At 53.0% G+C, this 27783-nt stretch overlaps 1 protein-coding gene across 1 annotated transcript in view; it reads right to left on the reverse strand.

The window, feature by feature from the left end:
- The window catches only part of RYR1 (ryanodine receptor 1), a 119214-nt gene that overhangs the window by 27422 nt on the left and 64009 nt on the right, over positions 1-27783 (reverse strand). The window contains 23 exon segments of the mRNA XM_041742343.1: positions 3614-3801; positions 5231-5312; positions 7366-7470; positions 7564-7692; positions 7794-7882; positions 11382-11462; positions 12590-12607; positions 13245-13318; positions 13861-13937; positions 14028-14107; positions 14389-14488; positions 15601-15669; positions 15801-15852; positions 17902-18008; positions 18233-18329; positions 18513-18625; positions 19362-19499; positions 19762-19821; positions 21546-21716; positions 23682-23705; positions 23707-23775; positions 23855-23942; positions 27139-27379. Of these exon segments, the coding sequence (XP_041598277.1) occupies positions 3614-3801; positions 5231-5312; positions 7366-7470; positions 7564-7692; positions 7794-7882; positions 11382-11462; positions 12590-12607; positions 13245-13318; positions 13861-13937; positions 14028-14107; positions 14389-14488; positions 15601-15669; positions 15801-15852; positions 17902-18008; positions 18233-18329; positions 18513-18625; positions 19362-19499; positions 19762-19821; positions 21546-21716; positions 23682-23705; positions 23707-23775; positions 23855-23942; positions 27139-27379 (2252 nt within the window).

Below are 27783 nucleotides of genomic sequence, written 5' to 3' on the forward strand. Positions count from 1 at the left end.
ACGTGGGTGGCTCAATGGTTGAGTGTCTCCCTTTGGCTCAGGTTGTGATCCTGGGTCCTGGGATCGAGTCCCACATCAGCCTCCCCTTGGGGAGCTTCCCTGCCTCTGCCTATGTCTCTGTGTGTCTCTCATGAATAAATAAATAAAATCTTAAAAAAATAAAAGTTAGGTTATTGGGGTTTTTTTGCTATTGTGTATTCCTTGCATGTTCCAGATATTAGCCCCTTATCATAGCTGTGGTTTGCAAATATTTTCTCCCATTCCATAAATTGCCTTTTCATTTTGTTGATAGTTTCCCTTTCTGGGAAGAATCATTGAAAAATTATGAATGATGTGTCTTTTAGTTCCTGTGTGTTGCTTTTCGGCTCCCCAGCTCACTGAGATTCTCTCCCTAAACCTGCCACTCTCGAGAGTAGGGCTGGGACTTTCAGCCAGGGCCTGGGACCCAGGTAATGTTCACCGACAATTTATTGGACTAGGTCAATGGTTGAATCTGGAGCCAGGCTGTCCAAGTTCTTTTTTTTTTTTTAAGAGTTTATTTATTCATGAGAGACAGAGAGAGAGAGAGAGAGAGAGAGAGAGAGAGGCAGAGACACAGGCAGAGGAGAAGCAGGCTCCATGCAGGGAGCCCGATGTAGGACTGATCCCGGGACTCCAGGATTACGCCCTGGGCTAAAGGCAGGCACCAAACCCCTGAGCCACCCAGGGATCCCCTACTGTCCAAGTTCTAATCCCAGCTTTGTCACTTATTAGCTGCGTGACCCTGAGCATGTCACTTCACCTCCCTGTGCCTCAGTTTCCACTTCTGTAAATGAGAATAAAAAATAGTTCTTACCACTTAGGGTTGCTGTTAAGGACAACATGACCTAATTTATTTGCACATGGGACCTGGCACAGAGTGAGAACATGATCAAGATCAGCTCTTCTTCTGGTAGGTGGAGGGCTCAGGAGGAGCAACAATGAAGAGACCAGGAGAGGCTGGCAGGGAAGGTGGAGGGGGGGTCCCATGAGGGCATGACACAGACACCCAGGGAAGCAGACATTGCAGAGGGGAGGAAATGACAGACAGTGGCAAATGATATTAAGACAACAGAGGAGAGGGTTCAGGGGTGAAGAGGTCACTGACCTCTTTGGTCAGGGTAGTTTTAGGAGAGTGACAGAGACTCTAAGCCAGCAAGCTCTGAGTCAGGGACAGGGTGGGAGGTGAGAAAGGAGTGAGCAGAGGTACTCAGCCCTCAGGAGGCATGGTTGAGAAGAGGGAGAGACACAGGGAGGCTCTTGGGACACCTGGAAGGTTGGGGACACCTTATTTTTAACTGAGGAGACCCTGAACTTATTTAAATGACTTCTTAAATGGGCAGCAGCAGTTGCAACTCCTAGATTAAAATAAGAAGGCTTAAAAAAATAAGAAGGCATGAGTCTATATTCATACATAAAAATAAATGGATGGACAAATATAGCAAAATGGTACCTAATAAAGGTAAAGGGTATGGTGAAGTTAGGAAACCACCACCTGTTGGGGCACCTGGGTGGCTCAGTCAGTTAAGCATTCATTACACTCTTGTTTTTGGCTCAGGTCATGATCTCAGGGTCATGGGATGGAGCCCCATGTTGGGCTCTGTACTGGACATGGAGTCTGTTTAGGATTCTCTCTCTCCCCCCTACCCTTCTCCCCTCCTTTTCTCTCTAAAAAAAGAAAAAAAAAGTTTAAAAAATTAAAAAAGAGGGATGCCTCTTTTGAGGCATCTGAAGCACTGGGTCGCTCAGTGGTTGAGCATCTGCTTTTGGCTCAGGGCGTGATACTGGAGTCCCAGGATCAAGTTCCATGTCAGGCTCCCTGCATGGAGCCTGCTTCTCCCTCTGCCTCTCTCTCTCTGTCTCTGTCTCTCATGAATAAATAAATAAAATCCCTAAAAAATGTTAAAAAGAGGGATACCTGGGTGGCTCAGTCAGTTGAGTATCTGCCTTCAGCTCGGGTCATGATGCCAGGGTCCTGGGATTGAGCCCCATGCCAGGCTCCCTGCTCAGCAGGGAGTCTAGTTCTCCCTCTGCCCCCCTCCCCGCTCCTGTGCTCTCTCTCTCAAATAAATAAATAAAATCTTTTAAAAAGTTAGAAAAGAATAAAAAAGGGAAAAAAATAAGAATACCACCATCTGTCAACTACCACAGTATTCATTGTTTCAGGAAGAATCACCAGTGGACGCCACCCAGGTACCAGGGACATGGCAATGCCCGAGAAGGGGAGCAGAATATTTACATTGTCTCAAAGCACATCCTACAGGATATTAAAGGGAATGATGGCACCTCTGCAGCGGAGACCCTGCAAAACACCACCTGAACCAAGTGAGCCAAGCTAAAGCCAACAGCGATGGAAGACCCAACGCGGCATGCCACCTGATAGGACGCACTGAGGACACATCACTTCCGTGATACTCCTGCCAAAGACGTACAACCTGAATGGAGCCATGGGGAAAACTCAGGCAAACCCACAGTCTGAAACCTCTTCGAGAAAACTGGCCTCTATTCTTCAAAAATGTCAAAGTCATGAAAGATGAGGACAGATCGAGGAAAGGTTCGGGATTGAAGGAGGCTAAAGAGACATAGTGTCTAAAGGTGGTCCCTGACCCTGGATCGGGTTCCTTAGCAGGGAAAACAATGTCTTCCCTAAGTGGAAACTCAATTAAGATCTGGAGAGAGCAGAGTCATACTGATGCTCAGCTCTTGACTTGCACAGTTGTCCTGTGGTTACGGGAGGGAATGAACTTGTTCTCGGGAGAAACACACTGAAGAAGAAAGGGAGAATCATGGTAGAGCAAATGTGGGAAAAAGTGCACTTCTGGGCCATCTGGGTGAAAAGGTGATCAGAGAGTCTATGTATTGTTCTCGCAGCTTCTCTATAGGCCATGAGTTATCTTAAAAAAGAAAAACCAGTTAACAAAGTGGTAAGGGGGGCGATCCGGCAGGAATGATAGTAGGGAGCATGTCTTGAGTGCTCCTGTGTCCCAGGCACTGTCCACACACTGTCCGCCTCACAGCAGTCCTGGGAGACAGTTAATGTTACTATCCTAGTCCCACTTCTCGGAGGGATAAACTGAGGCACAGAGCAGACGAGTGACTCACCCTGGGTGCTGTAGGGACTGAGGGCAGAGCTGGGCTGGGAGGATTGACAGAGGCAGATGAGGGGGCTCCTGCATAAAGCCGGTTCCTGCACTTCCCTCCTAAAAGCCTCATTATTTGACCTATAATGGTCATCAGTAGCTGCCTCTCCCGTTAGACTATAAGCCCCATGAAGTCAGGACTGTGCCTGTCTCGGTCATTGCCATGTCCCTGGTACCAGCAGAGGGCTCAGCAGAGAGGAGAAATCCAGGAAATGTTTATCAGCTGAATAACTGTTATCTGTAACGATGATAATACTATGACTATGAATAATGATAATAGAAATAAAGGTTCTCACCTGTGTTGATGCATTTCACCTTCAAGATAACCCCAAAGATGGTGTTATCCCCATTTTACAGGTAAAGAGGCTGAGGCTCACAGAGAAGTCTTGCCCAAGGCAGGCAGCCAGGCAGGGCAGGACTGCCGCTTGCACCCCACCTTGCCTTCCAGCACTCACCTTCTGGAAGTCCTTCTTGGAGATGAGGCCACGGGGATCAGTGACGTAGTCCTGGAAGGCCTCAGAGCCCACGATGTCCTTGAGTTTTAGGAACATGTCGAAGAACTTGAGGATCATCTCCACATTGGACGAGGATTCCACGAGCATGTCCACCATCTGCCGGGCAATCATGCCGTTCACCACGTTCCCTGTGGGCAGGGGCCTGGTCAGTGTGGCCTGGCAAAGCCTCCTTTCTGGAGCCCCACCTCATTTGCCTCCTTCTCCGGCTCGGGAGCCCCCAGGATCCACTGTGCTGGTGGAAGCTTCCCTGGCCAGCTCCCACGCCTCCCCTCCAAGGACACGGCTCGTTTCCTGACCTGCATCAGCATCAGGTGTGGACCTGGCTGGTCCACCTGGTCCACCTCCCTGAGAGCGGGGGGGGGGGGGCATCAATAAAGATAACACTGCCAGAAGGTACCAGCAGGTCCCGGAGGCCGTGCCCAGGGCTGTGCCCTCACCCTAGCAGGGGAGGGCTGTTACTGTCCTTGTGTGCAGATGAAGAGGCAGTGACTCAGAGAAGGTCACACGCTCAGGGTTACTGAGCCAGCAAGGGGATGAGGAGGATTTGAAGCCAGAGATGCATGACCTCAGATCTCACATGCTCAAGCCTTCTGCTAGTCCTCTGAGGCCAAGCAGGTCCAGAGGTGAGCCAGGTAGGGCCAAAGTAAAGACAGCAGGGAGAAGTGGAGACTGTGGTAAAGTGGGATCCCACCCCAGTCTACAGCAAACTGGCTCCAGCTTCTTTTTGTACCCTTCAATTTTATATATTTATATAGATTTTTATTTTTAAAAATATTTCTTTATATATTTTGGGGGAGAGGGGGAGAGAGAGAGGGAGAGAGAGAGAGAGAGAGAGAGAGAGAGAGAGAGAGAGAGAGACTCTCCAGGAGACTCCCCGCTGAGCGTGGAGCCCCACACCGGGTTCTATCCCACAACCCTGAAATCATGACCTGAGCTGAAATCAAGAGCTGGATGCTTAACCGACTGACCCACTCAGGTGCCCCAAATTGTCTTATTAATTAGCAATAACTTATGGCTGTTTTAAATCACTTAGATCACTAAGCTTTGAGACACTCATTAGGCAGCAAAAACTGACCCACTGAACAAATAAATACATCAATAACTATTAGGTATATAAACTTTAAAAAGCATCGGGGCCACCCACCTTATTAGGATTTCTCTTGGGATTTTTTTAAAATTTCTACTTATTTATGATAGTCACAGAGAGAGAGAGAGAGAGGCAGAGACACAGGCAGAGGGAGAAGCAGGCTCCATGCACCGGGAGCCAGACGTGGGATTCGATCCCGGGGCTCCAGGATTGCACCCTGGGCCAAAGGCAGGCGCTAAACAGCTGCGCCGCCCAGGGATCCCTCTCTTGGGATTCAATAAACTAAGGTACGTACAGGCAGGGCCTGGTATATAGTAAGTGCTCAATACATATTTGCTGAGCTTGTTACTGTGACCCCTTCACCAACCCATTTGACTCTGACACGATGTCAGATGAAGTTGAAGTTAGGGTCTCTGGGTCTGAGGGCCATTCCCTGTCTTTACCCTGCCTCCCACCTGCTGGGTGTTTACCTTCTAGTAGTGACAGCAGCATCACCACCATGTCCTTCTGTAGATCCAGCAGCTCCTTCAGCAGCTCGATCTGGCTGGAGTCCTAGAGACCCCACACCCCGGTTATGTGATGACTGGTCTCTGTAGAGATGCCTCCCCCACCTCCATCTGTTTCTACCCCTCCCCAGCCACCTTCAGGGCCTGAGACCCCTTCTTACTCTCCTCTTACCTCCGAGGGGACCCGAGTCCAGACATGTTCCTCGGAAGCAGGGGAAGGGGCAGAGAGACAAGATTGTGGGGGTGGGGTTGGCACTTTGGGGAAGCGGGCTCAACAAGTGATATGTGGGAGCAAGAGCTGGCAGATGAGGGGGCTGGGAAAGCAGAAGCGTGGGTGGTGGGTGCTTGACACATGTTTGTTGAATGAATGTGCAATGGAAAAAGCTGGATGCTGGGTTCAGAAGAAAGACTGGAGGACTTGGCCAGGTGGCTTTCAGTAAACAACCTGGGGAGAAGGTGGGGGCTCACTGCCTCCCCTGTCACAGTGCTTCATGTAGGGCCTACAGAAGCTTCCTACATGGTAAGAGACCTGCCTCACGTTCCCTATTTGTATTAGGTTGATCTACGTAAAACTTGTCAATATGCAAGCATTTTTGACCACCGAGTGGTCATTTCATCTGGTTCTACCTAATATAATGGAGAAGGGGGAAGGATACCAGACAAAGGGCATGTAAAGCTCCTCTACCCCAGTGATGCTCCTTCTGGGGGTGCTGATTCTAATTCTTACACAGTTCCAAACTCGGCATTCTGACTCTAAGATCCCAATATACCAGAATCTCAAGATCCTAATCTGGGTGGGTGCCTGTGGTGTGTGTCTGCAGGTGATGCCTGAGCCAGCACCCTGCTTCGCGTGACAATCACACATGCACGGCTAACCCCACTTTCCTGGTTTGGGGGTGGAGGGGGTAGATGACCAGATCTGGCCAATCAGAGCTCTTTCCCCTGGCCACGCCGATTGGCTCAGGGGTGAGCATGTGACCCCAACAGTCCACTCTGAGAATCGCAGGTCCGAAGTCTCATAAAAGAGGGGTTCCCTGCCCTCTGGATTTGTTAGTGGGGTGCACAGACCCGTGGGGCACCATTTTTCCAGCCAGTATGAGAGCCTGCTTGAGAATGAAGCCAGAGAGAGGACAGGCGTTTGTGCTGACATCATTCTAGGGCCCCTGGATCTCTGCTGTGAACTGATAAATTCTTCCCCTCCCGCCCCCACCTCAAGCCACCACTTTGCATTGGATTTCGCCCACGCACCCCAGCCCTAGTCCTTGGCTAACGAATTAACACTGCAGGATTGGAAGCTCTACACTAAAATACCAATATTCTCTAGACTTTTAAGGTCACACCACCGACACAACTTCGAATGCACTGACACTGCGGAGTGGCATTCCAAGTTGCACTCCAGAGGACACCGGACAGGATTCCTCCAGCCCCGGTGGCAGCTCTGAGTAGCTAGAAAGAGGCTCCCTCCTTCCTCCAGACGCTTCCTGCTGGGCAATTAGAGTTCAGCATGCAGGGTAGCGCCATCTGCTGGGGAGCTGCGGCACCTACGACGTTCAGGATGTGGACGGTGCAGCCTTGGATGTGTAGACCAGACAGAAGCAGAGCAAACGGACAAGGCGAGACACCGACCAGGCTGCACAGGGGTCGGGGGGGGGGGGGGGGGAGCACAGGATTCTAGAAGTGGGAGGACTCGACAGGGACCTTACATCATGGATGCCCGAGATGGGCGTCATCTGCCGCGGGCCGAATCAAGAAACAGAACATTCCTTCAAGCCCCAGCCCCTGATCTAGAAAGCTGCCCGCTTTCTATCCCCGGGGCGTCGGATTAGGAACACCAACCAATCATAGAGGGGCTCCGGGTCGGAGGGGGCGGGGCCTACACATCGGACCAATGGAAGTGTGGACGGGAAGCCAGCCGATTGGTGGTGGCAGAGGAGGAGGCGGGGCCATGCAGAGCCAATCCAGAGGGAAAGATGGATTTGGCCACCGCGAGGGAACTGGTCTGGAACATGCCGCGAGGACTTGGGTGCGAAAGTGAGTTGGGAACGGGCCACTTGGGGGATGCCCCGAAACGGCTGGAGGGAGAGCGGAGGGGCCCGCACCTGAGCGAGCTTCATCATCATGTGCGCAAACACGTGCAGGAATCCCACCACGGCGTCCCAGAGGCGGCTGTGCGCCAGGCTCTGCTGGTTCCCGGTGCAGGGGCCCTGGGGCGGGGGGGACAGAGGGCTTCGGTGAGAGCCAGGTGGGCTGCGGGGTGCGGGGGGGCCGCCTTGCCCGCCCCAGCCGGCGGACCGTACCTGGATGTACTCAGTGAGGCTGTTGAACACCTGCTTAGCGACCGACATGGCCTTGGAAAAGTTCCTCTTGCCCTGCTCCTCAATGACATCCTTGCCGGAGTAGTACCAGTAGAAGTCGCTGATGGACTCCTGGGGTGCGGGGTGGGGCGACAGGGGGTGAAGGGGCGCTGGGGCCGACCAGGGCCCCACAGGCCCCCACCAGGTCACACCTGGACGGCTCACATCCTCACCTGCAGCCGCAGGAGGTAGTCTACCGTGCAGATGATGATGTTAATAGTGGTCGTGTTCCCTGTTTGTGTCCGTAGGTAGTTTTGGAAATCTGGGGAGATGAAAAGTCATTCGTTCATCGAGAGTCTACAGTGGTGTTAGGGGAGGTGGACAGCGGGTCATTTATTCATTCATGCGATGAGTGTTTATTGAGTGCCTGTTGTATGCCAAAGGCATATCATCATCATCGTTATTTATTTAGTCTTTATCCAGTACCTACTGTGTGTCCGAGGAAGGTGAGGATCATTTATTCATTTATATAGTAACAATTTATCGAGGGCCTAATACATGCTGGATATGGTGGAGGGCCAGTCATTTATTCATTCTCTTCCCCCCAAATATGTCTCTTGAGTACCTACAGTATAGCACGGGAAAATGGAGATTCAGTCTTCCATTTGTTTCCAAAACTTTTTATTGAATGTCTATTATGTGCTGGGGAAGACTGAAGATTGGTTATTCATTCATTCATTTACCCAACAAATACTTATTGAGCACCTGCCCAAAGCCAGAAGAAATAAGCATCTGTCATTTCTTTTGTTCATTTGTTCAATATTTATTTACTGAGCATATACTATATGCTAATGTGAGATGAAGATTGTACACTTACTCTTTGGTACTACAAATTTATTGAGCATTCACTATGTGCCAGGCACTGTTCTGCCCCGGGAATACAGCAGGAAAAGAAAATAAAGTCCCTGCGTTAGGGAGGTTTATATTCTTGAGTAGTAACTTCTCAATCTTTTCTAACATCAAATTACAGCAAGGAATCCATTTTACATTGAGACCTAGTGCCCCTGTTTAACCTGAAATTATATCCACATATACCTGAAACAAGTTTCACATGCCCACATATGTACCGCATCTTCTGGTACTTTCTGTCCTGTGCTAGTCTAGTTAGCTACAAAAGAATTCTGATTTCAACCCACTACAGTTGTAGTCCTCAACTTCTCAACCTTGGCTGAAGATTAAAATCACCTGGAGACTTTTTAAAAATCCCCAGGCTCAAGCCTCACCCCACGCCAATTAAATTAGAATCTCTGAGCTTGAACCCTGGGCTTTAGAATATTTTAAAAATATGCTCCGTGGACATATCAGTGGAATTAAGATGTGAGCCTCTGCAATTCACTGATTCATGGGCCATTGGTGAATGGGTTCCCACTAGTTTAAAAATGTTCTATGGCAAAAAGCCGATAACTGTTACAGCTGAGTGATGGGTACATGGAGACTTATGAGATCATCCTTTCTATTTTGGTGTGTGGCTGAGAAGTTCATAATAATAATAATTTTTAAAACCCCACTGTTTGGTAGGGGTGGTGGTGAAGAATACTGGGCAGAATGATCAGGTTTGTGAGGTGGGACACCCAGGGGGCTGGAGTTGCCCAGAGGAGGAGATGCCTGACCCAACTGAGGTAGCCAGGGAAAGCTCCCTGGAGGAGGGGACCTCTGAACTGAGACAGGAAAGGTAAGCAGGGTTGGGCTGTATGGATTCCCAGCTGTGTGACCTTGGACAAGTTGTTAAATCTTTGTGTGGCACAGACTGTGCCTCAGTTCCCCCATATGTAATTTGGTGGTCACAAGAGACCCTACTTTATGGAGCTCTTGGAAGTTCTTAATGCCTTGGCATGCATACGAATTTAGGACAGCCATCTGGTATGTAGTGTTCAATAAACGTTAGCTGTTCTTAAAGGGTCTTAAAGAGTGGGTTGAGCTGCACTTTGGAGCAGTGATTCTCAAAGTGTGGGCCCCGGACCAGCAGCGGCAGCATCTCCTGGAAACCTTTCAAAAATACAAATTCCTGGACTCTACCCCAGAACTACTAAATCAGAATCCTAGGGATGGGGCCCAGAAGTCTGTATTTTAACAAGGCCTCCAAGTGATTCTGAGGCACGCTTTGGCAAATGACTGAATCATCAAATTATCAAGGCAACAAAAACAGGCTTCTGCTAAGTCCTTTTAATGTTTATGGCAATGTCATGTTGCAAAGGATGGCTTTACCCGTCCTAGAAAGGTTCCCCCCTCCCAAAGTTTTACTGTCCATCTAATTTCTATGTCACAATCACTGCCTCATGCTGAATGCCCATTTTGCCTGGTTGTACATTACAGATGAAGATTACACTCAAATTTTATAAGCAAATGTACACAATTCTTCTCAACTCTCATTTCTAACTCCTTTGTGTTAATTCAGATTGGCCCGCATGCCTAAATGGGTACATACACAGCTCCCCTCTCCTGTAAAGAGAGAGAACTGAGAACTGTCAACTGAGAACATGGACATAGACAAGTACAAGAAACAAACCTTTTGTCTACTTTGAATGGTACCAAATACTCAAGACATGCAAAGCATCTGAGATTTGAAAGCCGTTTCAAATAGTTCTTTGATTGGGCTAGTAAATGAACCCACGCATTTATGCAGAGGACGGGATTGCAAATTTGGTAGGGGAGAGGAATTAAACCATTAGAACATTCCAAGAAATCAGAGATCCAGGGAATAAAATTCCTTCAAAGCCCCAAAGACTGATTCTACCTCAGTTAAAAATTAAAGAGAGAAAATCCTAGTCCTGTGGCACAAAGGTATTTCATAAACCTTGAAGGAAAACCAGCTGTGGACATAAGAGCTTTTGAGAGTGCAAAGCAATGGATCACGCTGTACCCCTTGTGGAACAGAGGAGGGTGAAGATGAAAGGAATTTACAAATGAGTTCACCTAATGAACACCAGCCAAACGAGGTGCAAGCTCTGTGGAAGTTAGATTTACAATTACTTCCATTCTAGTGCTAAAGGTTAGTTTCTGGGCAGTCTGTGGTTTCACAATCATCTGCTATGTGTCATAACCTCAACCTTGAGACTGTGCATATTTGTTATAGGAAACAGCCTTGGGTAGAATGTTTGTTGTGCATTATTTAATGGTGTGAGCTGTGTGTGCAACACGGGTGGTTATATTTTCTCATCAGTGATGTGTTTCCTTAGCTTTCTGTGTCATCCTTGGCACATCCTCTGCCTGCGCCAGAAGGAAAGTTGGGGAAACTCTTGTTTAGGTTGGGAAAGAATCTCTAAGGCCTTCCTCTTGGCAAAGTATTTTATAAGCAAAATTAAGAAGTGATTCTGATAAATTCATTTTAAAATGCCATGCGGTTTTTGCCCCCTTTGCAGAACCAAAGTATGGAAATCTACCACATCTACTTAACTTTTTGGTCTGCTGCTACAAAATGCCTGTGGTGGAAAAAAAAAAGGCACGTGGCTAAGTGCTCATCTGTTCAAATTGATTGGAGGCAGGGGGTGGGGGGCAAACTGGTTTCGGGCGGATTGCCTTTGGGGGATTTGGCCTGGCCAGAAGAGGTGCAAGTGTAGCAAAGTGGCTAGATTGCAGAAATTAGAAAAGCATTTAGGAAGGAGGGTGGACAGGGCTTGATAATGGCTGAAAAGGAAGGATGAAGGACAGTCGGGCCAAGCGTGGGTGGTGAGGCCACTACTGATAAGGGGTGCAGGGCCTGGAGATGAACTCAGGCAACCCCGGCCTCCTCTCCCCCCTCCCCCCCACTCCTTCTTCCTCACCATTATTGTGCCCCTCACAGAGCAGTTGCAGGAATCGAAACAGGTCTTGGGTGAATTCATCATCTGCCATGACCTTCTCTCCTGGTGGGGAGGAGGGGGACAGCGCGCAGAAGGGGTCAGACGCGCCAGGACAGAGCACACGCATGCACAGGGCCCTTGCACACTGCACACGCATGCACAAAGCGCAGGGAGGAGCAGCCGCCACTTCAAAGACGCTGTGAGGGCCCCGCGCATCCACGACACCAGGGAGTCCCGGCTTCAGAGTCATCGGGAGATGAAGACCCGAGGGCCCTGAGTCATGAAGGTGGGGCCTCAAGCGTCTTTCTAAACATCAGGGTCCCACTGACGTCACCACTTGTGAGCTGTCAGGGCATGTCTGCCCACCCCGCAGAGGTTCAGGCTGCTGGGGTCTCCCTTAGCCCCCATCCAGGGCCTGGGGGGTGGGTGGGAGTGGGGGTTAATGGATTAAGGGGATCGGAGTCACTTTCACGCAAAGGCTCGGAGCGGGAGGGGATTGGGCAGGGCGTGGGGTCGCAGCCAGCCAATTGGCTCAGATGCCTTGAAAGCAGCCAATCCGGGGGATGCGAGGGGAAGGCGTGCAAACTTGGGCCAATCCGAATGGGCATCTGAAAGCAGCCAGTCACCGCGGGCTCTAGGGCGGGAAGAGAGGGAGGGCCGCGAGGCGGGGACGGGCCAGTCAGAGCAGGCGCGGGGGGGGGGGGGGGGGCACGCGCACCAATCGGAGTGGGTGCTCCGGAGTGGGGCAGCCAATCCGGTTGGCGGATGGAACCGCAGCCTTGACCAATCTGGGGTCGCGGGCACAGAGAGCAGGCGGGGGGGGGGGGGGGGGGTGGCGCGTGGGGACGACCCCACCCCGGGACTGCGAATCTGGGTCTGGAAGTCTGAGAGCAGGTAGCCGGAAAGGGATCTTTGCCAGCTCCTCTAGCTTCTTTTTTACACAGTGAGAAACAGGCTTATTTATAGAAGGTAAGAGACTTGCGCGTAGTCTCCCACGTTGTTAGTGGCTCACCTGGGACCCGAATCTCGGGCTCCGGCTCAAGACCTTGCGCGGGCCTGGCGCCTCACGGAAGGGGCCCTGCCACCCTGGATGTCCCAGATCCTCAGCCCCCAGGTGGAGGGGGTGCTTGGGGGTTAGAAGGGAGGGGGGCGCGGTAGCACAGCAAGAGGGAATGGGCTGGGGGAATTACCGTTCTGGCGGTTGATGACTGGGGCAGCCAACAGGATGGGAGGAGGAAGCAGGAGAAAAGAGGGAAAAAGAGAGACAGGAAGGAGACAGAGAGAGACACGGAAAAACAGTGACACAGTCAGGGACGAAGACATCAACACGGAGAGAACAATCACAGAGAATCAGAGCGATGAGGAGACGGACGGAACCGAGGAAGAGTAGGAAATGGGGATCAAAGCGGAGGGAGAGAAAGAAGAGGGGAGAGAAAGATGGGCAGGTAGAGGTGGAGAGGCAGGAGGCGGGGTCGGGGCAGAAAAGTTAGACACGTCACAACACGGCAAAGAGGAGACTCAATTAACCCGGATTAGGGACATTAATGAGAACAGCAACCAGGGTGGGAGACGCGGGGCATGTGGAGGGCAGGGTCCGTGTGGTGATGGGGGCGCAGGGTGGGGTTGGAGAACACAGGACGGAGGGACAGCCGGGGGTGGGGACCCTGAGGAGGGAGGCTCTGGAGGAATGTGCAGGCAGGATTGGGGACCACCACACAGGGGGGACCTTGGGGATGGTCGTGGGAGGGGGTGTCTGGGAGGAAGGGAGCTCTGGGCAGTGTGGGCGAGGGGGCCATCCGGAAGGAAGAGGACGTCCCAGGAGAGAAGCCCAAGAGAGGGCCTCACCAGTTCCATCCTCGTTCACCATGCCCAGCCCCTCTGCCTTGTTCTGTCTCTCGAAGGCGTTGAGATCCAGGACGCTGGGAGAAAGAAAGGAAAGATAGGGAAGATGGGCTAAGACCTCTGGCCTGCTCTTCCAGAACCTTCAGGACCCCCCCCCCCCCCATCAGGAAGAGCGCCACAGTAAACCATGCATGAGCTGAAATCAAGAGGAAGTGGAAACAGAATTGGGAGAAGCCACGTGGTGGCAGCTGTCAAGTGACATGGGGCTGGGATGAAATATGCACAAGCTGGAATCAGGAGGAAACAGAAACCCTCGATCAGCAAAAGCCAGAGGGGGAGAGAAAGTCTGTTGGCAGAAGAGAAGAAAGGCGGACGGTAGTGGTCACATGAGCCGGGTCATCAGAGCCCCAGTTCCCTGCTGCCTGAGAGCCCCTTGAATTCTCTACCACCTTCTGGGTCCAGCTGCCCATTTTTAAAGCCCCTTATTATTGTTATAATCACCTCCCCGGTATTTGAGCTCTTGAGCTCGTTTGAGGAGGTCTCTGTTCCTGGAAGTCGTACGGGGACGAGGCCACAGCCACACCAAGTGGCTTAACTGTGACATGTCCACTAGACCCACCTGCACGTTTGCATCAGCGCCTGGATACTCTGGAAGAAGCCCACTTCCTTCTTGTCCTTCAGATAATCCAGCATTTTCTACAGAGGGGGCGGGAGGGGAGGGGGAACTGGGAGTCACATGGGAGCCTCCCACCCCTCTTAGCCCAACTCCCAAGTCCCATCTGTCACCTGTTGCACATCTGCATTGCCTCCATTGAGGATGGAGATGCCCAGCTTCAGGGTGGAGGACACCATGGCGCCCGTCTCTCCTGGAGGGGTGGGGGGCAAAAGATGGCCCCCTCAGTTTGGGGGCTGTGTTTTCCACCCCCCAGAAGACAGCGGCCCCAGGGTGTGGGGAGAAGGGAGTGACGTAGCACCAGGGGGAAGGAAGAGTGGGAAATTGCAAGGCAAGTGGAACGTGCGAGGGCTAGCGTGAGAAGCACAGGTGTGCAGGGTGGGAGCGTGCGCCACGAGGTCCACAGGAGATGGTGGCCTAGGGGCAGTGGGGACAGGGCGCGTGTGCTCGGGAGGAGTGCCTGTGTGAAGGCACCTTTGCAGGCACTGATCATCTGGAGCACCATCTCCGCGGCTCCTCGGTTGTGCAGCCGTGACTGCTGGTACAGGAGCCTCTGCTTCTCCATCTCTTTCTCCTGCAGCAGAGCCAGGCCCGCAGGGCCCAGTGAGTCCTGGCTCACCAGCCCGGCCTTTTCCCCTCACAGCCTCATCCCTCACCCCTCCTCATCTCTCCCCTCCCTTCCCCTCCCCAACCACGCCCACTGGCTCATTCCTTTAATTGTGGGCTCCCTCTATTCCCTGGCACTGAAGTCCATGGTTTGTCTCTTGTGCTCAGTGCAGGGCCAGGCATGGAGCAATCTTAACCTGGGCCCATGGACCTCCAAGGGGTCAGAAGATAAAATCTAGGAGGTCAGAGGTCTGTGAACTTAGGTGGGGGGGGGAATAACATGTTTATGTTTATCGCCCTCCGACTGCAACGTAGCATTTCCTTCCATCGTGGACGAGGACATAAATCATAGCAATATTAGCAGAACCCGTGGTGGGTCACCAGTTAGAACCACAGATGTTTCCATATCACATTATTTTTGCAGCCATCTTGAAATATTGCTTATGTTCATCATTACTACTCATCAAATACTGTAGCTACTGGGTCCACTGTGAGATTGTGTCATTTGATGGATGGATAAAGAAGGGCAGGTATTACTGTTAACCAGGAATGGATGGGTTAACTATGGCTTACCAGCTCTTTCTCACTGCCTGGCCTTTGCATACGTTGTCCCCCCGCCCCCCCAACCTGGAACACCTTTCTCCTTTTCTTCATCCAGCACACTCCGTCTATCCTCCTGCTCAGACATCCCCTCCTCCGAGAAATCCCCCTGACACCCTTCCCCCTCCCCAGGGGGGGAGGGACCTTGCTTGGGCTTCTAGAGCCCCCTGAACTCCCCCCTCATGTCCCCCTGAGCTGCTCTGTGTTCCCCAGCCCTGACCCCTCTGCCCATGCCTCCCCCCCATCCTGCCCTGCCCACTTTGTCTGGGCTCTCCTTATCACCATCGTGAATACTCTGCTGTTGTCTGGCTGGTGTATCTGTCTCCCCAATAGACTGACAGCCACTGCTGTGTCCCCAGCATCACCCAGCACAGGACTGGGCCCAGAGCACTACTCTGTGGACACACAATGAATAAATAGGGCAAGATGGAAGCCAGGGTCCCTAATCCCATTCCTCAGGGACCTCCTGACCCCACCTACCTCAAAGGAAACCTCAACTTCCTCCTCTTGGGCTTCACCATTTTCCCCTCCTTCCTCCAGGTGGCAGCTCTGGGGATGCGACATCAGTTAGGGATGAGGTCAGTGCACAGAGGAGATACCCCAGTCCACCCCCAGCCCTTGCAGTGGCCAGGCATTGCTGGGAAGAAGAGAACCTGCCCTGGATGGGGGCAGGGTCTCACCTTTGCCATGATATCAGCATACGCCATATACAGGTAATCCTCGTCCAGTTTGCTGAAGAAATAAGGGGGGAGATAGTCAGGGCCCAGGGGAGAGGACCCCCATCCTATAACCGCTTCCGGTATTCCTTTGGAGAGCCACCCCTCCCCACGCTCAGGCTGTGTGGTTCAGGTGGGGTAGACTGTCCACTGCCAGAGTGGGCGGGTGATAGAGGCTGAGCCAATCACTACTTTCAATCTGCTTGGCCACAGCAATAGGTACGAGATGGTCATGGGCTTCATGCTGGTCCCCTGGAATTCATTCTGGGAGTTTTGCTGGAGCTATTGGTAGAGGTGCTTCCTTTCCACGGGGGTTGCTAAAATAGTGTGATGGACGCCTGGAGCTTCCAGGGCCATCTTGTCACGTGTTGGCTCATTTGACACCTTTGATCAACCACTTTCTTGGGTGTCCTTAGTAGCAATAATGATAATGATAATGATAATAACAGAAGTAGTGGCCAATGCCTACTGTTGATTAGTCACTATTGTAAGTGCTTTATATGTCTTAACAAATTAAGGATTTGTAATCCTTAATAGGATCACATAGGTAGATTAGTTAGTCACTATTGTAAGTGCTTTATATGTCTTAACAAATTAAGTGTAAGTGTAATAATAGATTAGTCTAAGATTAGTCTAAGTAATAATAGATTAGATTAGTCTAAGTAATAGATTAGTCTAAGTAATAATAGTAATAGTAAGTAATAGATTAGTAATAATAGTAATCTAAGTAATAGATTAGTCTAATTAGTAATAATAGTAACCTAAGTAATAGATTAGTCTAAGTAATAATAGATTAGACTAAGATAGTCACTATTGTAAGTGCTTTATATGTCTTAACAAATTAAGGATTTGTAATCCTTAATAGGATCACATAGGTAGATTAGATAGTTAGCCTCATTTTACAGATAAGTAAACTGAAGCACAGAGATCTTCTTGGCCAAGCCACACAGCTTGTACTGTGATTGGAACCTGCATAATCTGGGACGCCTGGGTGGCTCAGCAGTTGAGTGTCTGCCTTTGGCTCAGGGCATGATTCCAGGATCGAGTCCCACATCAGGCTCCATGCAGGAGGCTACTTCTCCCTCTGCCTGTGTCTCTGCCTCTCTCTCTCCCTCTGTGTGTGTGTGTGTGTGTGTGTGTGTGTCTCTCATGAATAAATAAATAAATCTTAAAAAAAAACCCTGCATAATCTAACACCAGAGTCCTTGATTTCCAAAGGATAGAAAACAGGACACTGCATCCCAGTCTCCCTTGTAGTTCATGGTGGCCAGATGTCAGGATTCTAGCCAATGAGCTCTGTGCAGAGGCCTGGCAAGGAGAGTTGCCCTTCTTGGATAAAAAAGATCTTGATCTTGATTAGATAGGGGGGTGAAAAAAGTCTTTCTCCTTCTTTCTGCCCGGCCTGTGGTCCTGTCTGGAAGTTCCACAGTCCATCTTAGGACCACAAGACAAAAGCTCAGAATGTCAGGGCAGAAAGCCCGAGTGAGCCCGGGGGCCCCGTCCGTCACTGTGCCCTGGACTTTCTATCTCCTGACACATGTGTGAGGATCATAAGTCCCTAGGCTTCCATATCCTCATCCACAAAAAGGAGTTGATATTAGTATCTATCTCGTAGTGTGAAGAAGATTAAGTGAGAGAACAGATATGTCCAGTGCCTAGCACGGTGCCGGACACAGAATAAGCACTTGATAAATGTTGCCTGTTATCCTTCCCAGCAGTATCCTTCTTTCTATTCATTCCCAAGCCTGTTATTAGCCTACAGGAAACCTTTGATTACATTCAGAAAAGCCCCCTCCTTTCTTCCATCTATTGGAAATTTGTTATAACATGTTGAGTTTTTTCTCGTGGTCTACTGATTTGTTCAAGCAAGACCCTTTCATCCAGAATAGCTTCAATCAATATTGCCTATGATGCGAACCCTACAGAAGAGCGAGCCTTGCCGAGTGCTCAGCCTGCAAAATCATCCCCGGTGGCCTTGCCTGTTTGGGGAAAGTGACACTGAAGGATCAGCTGTGGGGCTGGGAGGATGCAGATTCCTTCCCCAGGACATAGGAAGGGTCCTTACCTCTTTTCAGTTAGAGCCGTGCGGCTGAAGTGCAGGACCAGCTGGTGCAGGGGGTCTGGCTTCTTCTCCTCCACTTCTTCCTCCTCCTCTTCCTGCTCCCCAGCTTTCTGGGGGAGGTGTGGGGCTTTGGAAAGGGATTTCTAGAGTCCCCTCGCCCATAGCCCTGATGGGCTAGATTTTTTTTCATCAGCCCTCACATGTTGCACCTCCCCTTACCCCTCAATGTGAAAGGTGACCCCTGGAAGTGCAACCAGCAGCCAAGGCAGCCCGCCCAACTCCCCACCCCTATCCAGCCCCGCCCCCTACACTCGCAGACCAGGCCCCAGCTCACTGAAAGGTCATCTATCATGCGATCTTCAAAACTGTGGTCTTCAGTCAGGATCCACGCGGCCTTATAGCTCTCCAGGAACATGTTACACGCCCGGTGCCTGCGGGGGAGCGGTGCGTGGCGTCACCGAGAGCTTTCCCGCTCCAGGCCTCCCCGTGCTCCCACACCTCTACCTTCCCCAGCCATCCCCCAGACCCCGTCGTGTTGGCACGCCCTCCTCCCCTTCCTCAGCCGCCCCTTCTCCACCGGCCCTCAAGCCTCCCTGTTCCCCGGGGGGGCTCACGTGGGCAGGTTGTACAGGGGGGTCATGCGGAAGCAGGCCACGACCGCCCTCCGGCGCTGCTTGGACAAGAGCTTGTGCCACACGGCTTTCTTGGATTTGTAAGGGTGCTCGATCTGGGGGAGGGGGCAATCTGTCATGTCCCCAAACCCTGCCCCTGACCTGATTCCCACTCCCAGTCCCGGGGCGAAACTGTCGGTCTACATCCAGACTCTGCGCCAACAGAGTCAACGTTCTGACCTGGGCTTTCCTTCCAGACCAAACTGTCTCTTCTAGGCCGCGTCCACGGGTCCAGGGTCATAATCCAGGCCCGCCCCCACCCCCAATCCCAAGACCCACCCAAGGCCCTGGCCAGAGTCAAGGTGTCTTCACCAGGCCCCACCCTAGACCCCTCAATTCTGTCCTGGCCACACCCCTAGGTCCAAGATTTAAGCACCAGGTCCTGCCCCAGATCCAAGTTTCCATTCCAAGCCTCCAGTTCAATTCCAGGCTCCACCCAGGCCACCGAAGGTTCACCCGCAGACCCCGCCCACAGCCTCAAGGCCCGGCCCCTGCCCCGCCCAGAGGCCTGCGGTTCAGCTCAGGCCCCGCCCACAGCCTTAAGGCCCGCCCCCTGCCCCGCCCAGAGGCCTGCGGTTCAGCCTCAGGCCCGCCCCCTGCCCCGCCCAGAGGCCTGCGGTTCAGCTCAGGCCCCGCCCACAGCCTCAAGGCCCGCCCCCTGCCCCGCCCAGAGGCCTGCGGTTCAGCTCAGGCCCCGCCCACAGCCTCAAGGCCCGCCCCTGCCCCGCCCCTTGCCCGCCCCGAGACCCAAGCTTCGCGGGCTCCCGGTCAGACCCCTGCAGCCCCAGCCACCTGCTCCAGGTGGTAGAGCACCGCGGACACTTCCTGGACTCTGCGCACGATTTTCTCGGGGTCGTCGGCGTCCTCCTCGCGGCCCGGGAGGCCCCGGTACAAGGCCATCTGCCAGCGCAAAGAAGGGGAGCCTTCGACCTGAGGGAGGAAGGACAGGTGGCAGACGTGAGGGCCCCTCTCCGACCGGTTCCCCGCTCCCCAGCCGGGCTCGTCTGAGGGCCCCTCTGCCGCGGGTGGGCTTCTGTGGCTGCCCCCCGCCCCCCTTTCGGTGCTGTGACGATTCAGTGGGTGAGCACAAGTTAAGGTCCCTCAGGATGCCTGGTACACAGTAAGTGCCCTTGGCTGGCATTGTCGCTCTGGTCCTAACATGCCCCTTCCGTTTGCCGGTTAAGGAAGTTACCTTTCCCTGAAGGTGAAGGTTGTTTTGCAGATATTCCCGGACCTCTTCGTCTGTGTCTTTCTGGGGAGACATGGCCAGGCTGGGTCACTGTGATGTCCCAGCGTCCTCCTTAACCCTCACCCCTTTCCCTTCCAGGCTATCACCCCAGCAGCTGGCGGAGGGCGGCGTGGGGTGGATTCTGGGAGAAACAGAAAGGTTCCAAAGGCCAGGAATGGTCAGAAGGGAGTTCTGGAGGCCACAGTCACACCCTGAAGGGACAGTGAGGATTAGAGGGGCCTTGGGGTGTGAGAAGAGGTAGGGGATGATGAGAGAATATTCTCGAAGGTCAAGTAAGGCCACCGATGGGTGATTGGAGTCAGAGGAGAAAAAGGGCTAGGGGCAGGGAGTTTTTGAAGATCAGAGGAGGTGAGGGGGTTATAAGGGAGAGGCCAGATCAACAGGTCATGAGGGATTGGGCAGCTCAAGTCACTGGTGGGATTTCTATGGAGGCCAAAGGAGATCAGTAGGGGAGATTTCTTAGAAGAGTCCCAGGAGACTGGGACCCTCAAAAACCAAGCTGAGGGGTCAGAGGGGGCCTGGAGGGCTCTTTGGGTTCTTGGCAAGACTCAACAGGTCCTGGGAGGAGCTTGGGGTTTTGAGGGAAAGTGTCTTTAGGGTTCCAGGAAAGGGAGTGTTTGTGATACCAGGGGGAACCAGTGGTCGTCAAGGCCCCAGAAGAGTTAATAGGTTGTCAAGGAGCTTAGCAGGTCCTGGGTGGGGAGGGATTCTTAGGATCCCTCTATGGGGATCTATGGCTGACAAGGATGGGGATTTTTATCCCTTAAAAGGTAAGTGGGGGCAGCCCGGGTGGCTCAGTGGTTTAGCACCACCTTCGGCCCAGGGCATGATCCTGGAAACCTGGGATCGAGTCCCATGTCAGGCTCCTTGCATGGAGCCTGCTTCTCCCTCTGCCTGTGTCTCTGCCTCTCATTCTCTCTGTGTCTCTCATAAATAAATAAATAAAATCTAAAAAAAAAAAAAAAAAGGTAAGTGGGATCCTGGGAGGCCTCCTTGGAGTGGAGTCTCAGGGGACTTAAGAGGGTTGGGGGTGGTGGGATCAGTTGGTCTTAGGAATCTTGATGCATCAGAGGCTTGGGTGTTGTTCTGGGAAAGGGACCATTAGGATCCTGGGGGGCTACATAGGATCACAGAGCACTCACTGGCACCCTGAGAGTCTTTGGGGCCTCTGTTGGGTCTTAACAGTCAGGAGGGTGGGGCCAGCAGGGCCCTGGGGGAAAGAGGTGGTGAGTTGGAGGGCTCAGGGGACCTCCAGGGTTCAGGGGAGAGCCAGTGGGATCATGGGGGACTTGATGGGTCCCAAGGATTTTGAGGAGGTCCTGGTGGAGGACTCAGAGGAGTCTTGGGAGGGACATGGTGTCTTGGCGGGGCCCTCAGGGTCCTAATAAGTTAGGCATGGTCCTGAGGGAGAGGGGCGGTGTTCAGTAGGGTCCTTGAAGGCTCAATATGGTCCGCGGGTCCCAGGGATCTTAATGGTATTCCTGGGTTTCAGTTGGGTTCCAGTTAGAGTCCTTAGGTCCCAGGGTTCTGGGAGTATCCTGAGGGCAGTCCTCAGAATCCTGGGGTGGGGAGTGCTCAGGACATCCTAGGGTCCCCTGGAGTCCTCAGGGTCCTGGAGAAAGATTCATTAGGGTCCTAAGAGAGGGCTGCCAGTGGGGTCCTGGGGGTTCAGGAGGGTCTCAGGGGCTGGTGGGTGCTGGTTCCCACAATGGGGGCTGTGCAGGCACCAGGGCATAGCGGTTCTTGGCCTGCGTGATGAGTTCCTGGTCCGTGGGTGCACACATGTTCAGGCCAATGGGAAGCATCTTCTTGAGCGTGGCCACAATCAGGGATGTCTGCACAGAGTACCGGTCCCCTCGGCGCTTCTTCTTGCTGCGTTCCTGGTCCGACCCACCTGACTGTGGGGACAGGGGGCTCAGCACCAGCCCAACTCCCAACCCAGCCCCAGGACCCAGCCCCAACCTCCGCTGTTGTCCACACTCCAGCCCAACACCTGGGTGCCAGGCATCCCTTCCCGATCTCAGAGCCTGCATCAGTTTCCACCCTGGACCTTGCTGATCTGACCTCAGGCCCCTGGCCCTCACCCTAGATCCTCCCAGAACCCAGCCTCTATCTCAAATTCCCAACCTCTACCCCAAACCCTCCCAGATTTCCCCAAATTCCAGGCTTTTCTCTGGTAGTCTTCTCCCTGGAACCCCTAATGACTTTAGTCCAACACCTCCCTTCCCCTACACTATGCACAACCCTATACTTTACATCCCAAGAGTGAGTTCCCAAGAATGAAATAAAGATGCAGAGCCATAAAGAGTCTCAAGACACAAAAGAAGTTGGAAGAAAAAGAGAGACACCGAGAGATTGAGACAGATGAGGAGACAGGAAGACAGAGGATGGAAGAGAGATCCAGAAAGATCCGGAAGCAGAAACACGGGGCACAGAGCCCCACAGCCGTGTTCTGGAGCCTTGGGTGCAGACCCATGGCCAAGGCCACCCCAGTCATGCCAAAGAGAAGCCCCAGTGACAAGCTTTGGCCAGAGCCACATCCACTCCAGCTCAGGGCGTGGAGCATGGCCCACGTATGTGCCAGACACCGCCGAGGCCACACATGCAGCATCCCACTGGGTCCTCGCGGGGCCTCAGGGCCTGGGGCCGCCACCCAGCTGCCGTCCGAGGCTCAAAAAAATAAGACGCCTGACTAAGATCGCGCAGCCAACTGCCAAGAGTCAGGATCCGAACCCAAGTCTATCTGGTTCCAGAGCCCAAGCCTTAAACCCAACCATGCGCGTGCCTTTCCCACCCCATCCCCATTCCCTATGACCTCAGACCACAACGCTTTGATGCTTTGAGGAAAGCTCAGGGATGGTTGTTTTTTTTTTTTTTTTTTTTTAAACAAAAGTTAAAAAAAAAAAAAAAAAAGGTAAATTGCCAAAAGCTGAGTGTTGGGAGGGCATGGATGGTTGAGGGCAGGGATCAGGGAGAGAAATAGGCTGGGGGCTGGGAGCCAAGGATGGGGGTTGGGGAATGGGGGCAGGGTGTTCCGGAGGGGACGCAGAAGCTGGGCTGAGGGGGAGGACAGGGTATTAAGCCAAGAGGCATGCGGAGGTCCCAGACGTGGGGCTGACCTGTACATCTCCCGCCTGCTTCATCAGGTTGCAGACAGAGACAAGAAGGGTTACCCTCGTCCCTCAGAGAACCCCAGGCCCGACTCCAAGTGGGTCCTACCCCAGCTCCCTTGCCCCAGCCTGACACACATCCCCTAGCTGGGCACTCCAGACCCCGACTCAGGACAGGGAGGGGTGGGGGAGTTGTTCTTTAGGACCCTGAAGAGGGCAGTTCTGAGAAGCATAAGGGGAGAGGAGCTGTGGGGATACGAGGAAAGATATGGGTAGAGGAGGACATCGGGGTGGAAGAGGGAAATGGAGGAGGGGAAAGGAGGGAAAAGAGGGAAATGAGGAGGAGATCTCAGGGAAGAGGAAGATGGGGAGGAGGGAGAGGAGGAGGAGATGCAGAGGAGGGAGAGGAAGGAGATGGGGAGGAAGGAGATGGGGAGGAGGAAGAGGAAGGAGATGGGGAGGAGGGAGAGGAAGGAGATGGGGAGGAACGAGGAGAGAGGAGGGACCTGGAAAGAGGGTGATGGGGACAAGAAGGTATATGGGGAGGACGGAGGAGATGGAGGCAGAAGGGGGAAATGGAAGGAAAAGGAGGAGGAGGGAGATGGGGAGGCAGGAGGAGGGAGAAGGGGCATTATGACAGCTGCAGGGAATGTGACTGGGACAGGGCAGGCTGGTTGGGTGAAGGGGTCAGGTAGGAAGTCCTGGAGGGTGCTCCCCCCTCCCCGCCAAGTCCTCTCAGAGCAAAGCACCCACCTTGGCCATTTTGCTCTTGTTGTCAGGCAGTCAGAAATGACATGTTGTTGATCTCATTCTGGACCACGAAGTTCTGCTCCTCTCGCTTAAAGTTCTGGTGGGGGAGGCAGTGTCGGGATCAGACCGGGTGGCGAGGGTCACAGCAAGGAGGGGCGGAGTGGACAGGAACTCACGTGGGACTTGGACCAGTAGATGAAGATCTCGCCCACCATCCTGAACAGCTCCTCGGCGCTGGGATTGGGCTCCGTCAGCCAGTGCGCCCTGGGTGGGCACGGAGGGGGCCGGTGAGCCCTGGGGGCAGGGACCCGCACAGGGAGCTCCCAGAGGAGGGGACCGCCCAGTCGGGGCGGGGGGAGTTTTCTGGGACAATCTGGCCATTCAGGTGATCTGAAAATCTTAACCATTCCTTTAAAATAAGGGATCCGGGGATCCCTGGGTGGCGCAGCGGTTTGGCGCCTGCCTTTGGCCCAGGGCGTGATCCTGGAGACCCGGGATCGAATCCCACGTCGGGCTCCCCGGCGCATGGAGCCTGCTTCTCCCTCTGCCTCTCTCTCTCTCTCTCTCTCTCTCTCTCTCTCTCTCTGTGTGTGTGTGTGTGTGTGTGTGACTATCATAAATATAAAATAAGGGATCCTTTTTTCTATCTCTACCCTTTTCCTTGAAGGGTAACAAAGTGTCAACTTGGCGAACAAGCACAAAATGCACACACTTGTGCAACCGCCACCCAAGTCAAGAAATAGAACACTTCGGAGATCCCTGGGTGACTCAGCGGTTTGACGCCTGCCTTCGGCCCAGGGTGTGATCCTGGAGACTCGGGATCGAGTCCCACATCGGGCTCCCTGCCTGGAGCCTGCTTCTCTCTGCCTGTGTCTCTACCTCTCTCTCTCTCTCTCTCTGTGTCTCTCATGAATAAATATATACAATCTTTAAAAAAAAAAAAAAGATTAAAAAAAAGAAAGAAATAGAACACTTCTAGAACCCAGAGGTATCTTTGCCGCCCCTCCCAGCCATTCTTCTTTCCCTCCTCTCAGGTGACCCTCATCCTGTACGTGCGTTATTTTTATCTGTTCTCGAATGTTACAGAAATAGATGGTGGAATATGTATTCCATTTAAAAGATTTATTTATTTACTCATTCAGAGAGAGCAAGAGAGAGGCAGAGACACAGTCAGAGGGAGAAGCAGGCTCCATGCAGGGAGCCCAACATGGGACTCGATCCCGGGTCCCCAGGATCACACCCCGGGCTGCAGGCGGCGCTAAACCGCTGCGCCACCGGGGCTGCCCTGTATTCCATTTTTAATTTTCCGGCCTTCTTTCAAGATTCACCCATGTTGCTGTGTGTTGCCAGGGTTGGCTCATTTTTGTCGCCATGTAGTATTCCACTGTGTGAAGGCACCCCAGTTTACTTGACCCCAACTCTTTGACCCAGGGCTCTGACTCCTGGGAACCTGCCCTATGGCAATACCCGCTCATCAGCACAGGATGGGTGGGCCCGGGTGGGTGGGCGGCAAGAGGAGGGAGAGGGGGCACTATGACAGTTGCAGGGACTGTGACTGGGACAGGGCAGGCTGGTTGGGTGAAGGGGTCAGTTCGGGTGGGTGGAGGACGGGTGGGCCCGGATGTCCGCAGCACTCGTACCACGGCTTCCCATGTCTGCTCCGACAGACATAGCTACCAATCCGAGCCCCCTTTCTTACACAGCCCTGATTGATGCAACCTTAAAACCTTTCAACCGGGCAGCCCGGGTGGCTCAGTGGTTTAGCGCCGCCTTCAGCCCAGGGCCTGATCCTGGAGACCCGGGATTGAGTCCCACGTCAGGCCTGGACGTGGAGCCTGTTCCTCCCTCTGCCTGTGTCTCTGCCTCTCTCTGTGTGTGTGTCTCTCATGAATAAATAAATAAAATCTTTTAAAAAAATAAATTAAAAAGAAAATCTTTCAACCAGGATGGAACCTGGAGTTGAAATTTATTCACGATCCCTGGATTAGGCTGCCCCTAGGAGTTAATAATTCTCTCTCAGGTGACCCTCATCCTGTACGTGCGTTATTTTTATCTGTTCTCGAATGTTACAGAAATAGATGGTGGAATATGTATTCCATTTAAAAGATTTATTTATTTACTCATTCAGAGAGAGCAAGAGAGAGGCAGAGACACAGTCAGAGGGAGAAGCAGGCTCCATGCAGGGAGCCCAACATGGGACTCGATCCCGGGTCCCCAGGATCACACCCCGGGCTGCAGGCGGCGCTAAACCGCTGCGCCACCGGGGCTGCCCTGTATTCCATTTTTAATTTTCCGGCCTTCTTTCAAGATTCACCCATGTTGCTGTGTGTTGCCAGGGTTGGCTCATTTTTGTCGCCATGTAGTATTCCACTGTGTGAAGGCACCCCAGTTTACTTGACCCCAACTCTTTGACCCAGGGCTCTGACTCCTGGGAACCTGCCCTATGGCAATACCCGCTCATCAGCACAGGATGGGTGGGCCCGGGTGGGTGGGCGGCAAGAGGAGGGAGAGGGGGCACTATGACAGTTGCAGGGACTGTGACTGGGACAGGGCAGGCTGGTTGGGTGAAGGGGTCAGTTCGGGTGGGTGGAGGACGGGTGGGCCCGGATGTCCGCAGCACTCGTACCACGGCTTCCCATGTCTGCTCCGACAGACATAGCTACCAATCCGAGCCCCCTTTCTTACACAGCCCTGATTGATGCAACCTTAAAACCTTTCAACCGGGCAGCCCGGGTTGCTCAGTGGTTAGCGCCGCCTTCAGCCCAGGGCCTGATCCTGGAGACCCGGGATTGAGTCCTACGTCAGGCCTGGACGTGGAGCCTGTTCCTCCCTCTGCCTGTGTCTCTGCCTCTCTGTGTGTGTGTGTCTCTCATGAATAAATAAATAAAATCTTTTAAAAAAATAAATTAAAAAGAAAATCTTTCAACCAGGATGGAACCTGGAGTTGAAATTTATTCATGATCCCTGGATTAGGCTGCCCCTAGGAGTTAATAATTCTCTAAATGGTGCTTCTGATTTAAGGGGGGTGTTAACAGTTGGCTGATAGCTCCTCCGGCTTTTATTAAAGACCCGTTTCTGAGGAGAAGCAGGCTGGCCAGACCTCTTGGTGATGGAAGAAGGCCTGACCTTTGGGCTTCACCGCGAAGATCAGACCCCCCATCCACCCGAGCCTGGAGACAGTGCTGGAGGGGAAAGCGGGGCTCCTTATAGCCAACACGGTAGCCTCACACTGGCTTCGACTAAGGAGATATAAAGGAGCAGAGAGGGGCAGACACCAGCGGGCTGGGTTTTGTGGGGCCAGAAGCAGTGGTCAGTAGGGGATGTGGTCAGAAGGTTGGGTGAGATCAGGTGAGAGGTCAAAAAAGTTAATAGTAACTCAAAAGGTGGGGGGGCCAGGTGGTGTTCAGGGAATCGGGAGGTCAGGCTGACTGCAGATGGGGACGCCTGGGGACATGCTGACCTGTTGTTGTCCACGTAGCGGATGAGCAGTGGGTAGAGGGCGTACAGGTCCCGGCAGAGCACCGAGAACTCGTCCCGCACCAGGAGCTCGCCCTCCTCTGCTTCGGCCTTGGCCTCCAGACGCAGCTGCTCTTCCTCGGCCACCACCTTCCCCGCCCGCTTGCGCAGCCGCCCGATGGTGGGGATGAAGTGTGAGTGCAGGAGCTCAGGCCGGGCCCGGCTCACAATGGGCTGGGCGAACACTGCAGGGGCACAACGGGTGGCCGGGGACTTGCTGCTAGCTGGCCTCTGACCTGTGACCCTTGATCCCACTCCTGACCTCCGTTCTGCCTGACCTGGACCTGTGACCCAGCAGTGATCACTGACCCCAGCCTGACCCTGCCTTCTGACCTCAGCTTCTACCTCTGATCCCATTCCTAATCTCAGGCCCTGACCTCTGATCCAGCCCCTGAGCCTTGGGCCCAACCATATCCCTTGAGCTGAACCTGTGATGTCGGCCTCAGAGCCGCCCCTGACCTCTGACCCCAACAACTGAATCATAACCTAATACCTACCCTAGCCCATGACCTCTCACCCTAGTCTTTAACCTCTGACCTAGCCCATACCTAGACCCCTACCTCATTCTGTGACCCCTGGTTTCTTACTC

The sequence above is a fragment of the Vulpes lagopus genome, chromosome 2 (assembly GCF_018345385.1).
Source record: "Vulpes lagopus strain Blue_001 chromosome 2, ASM1834538v1, whole genome shotgun sequence".
In the NCBI taxonomy this organism is placed as follows: domain Eukaryota; kingdom Metazoa; phylum Chordata; class Mammalia; order Carnivora; family Canidae; genus Vulpes; species Vulpes lagopus.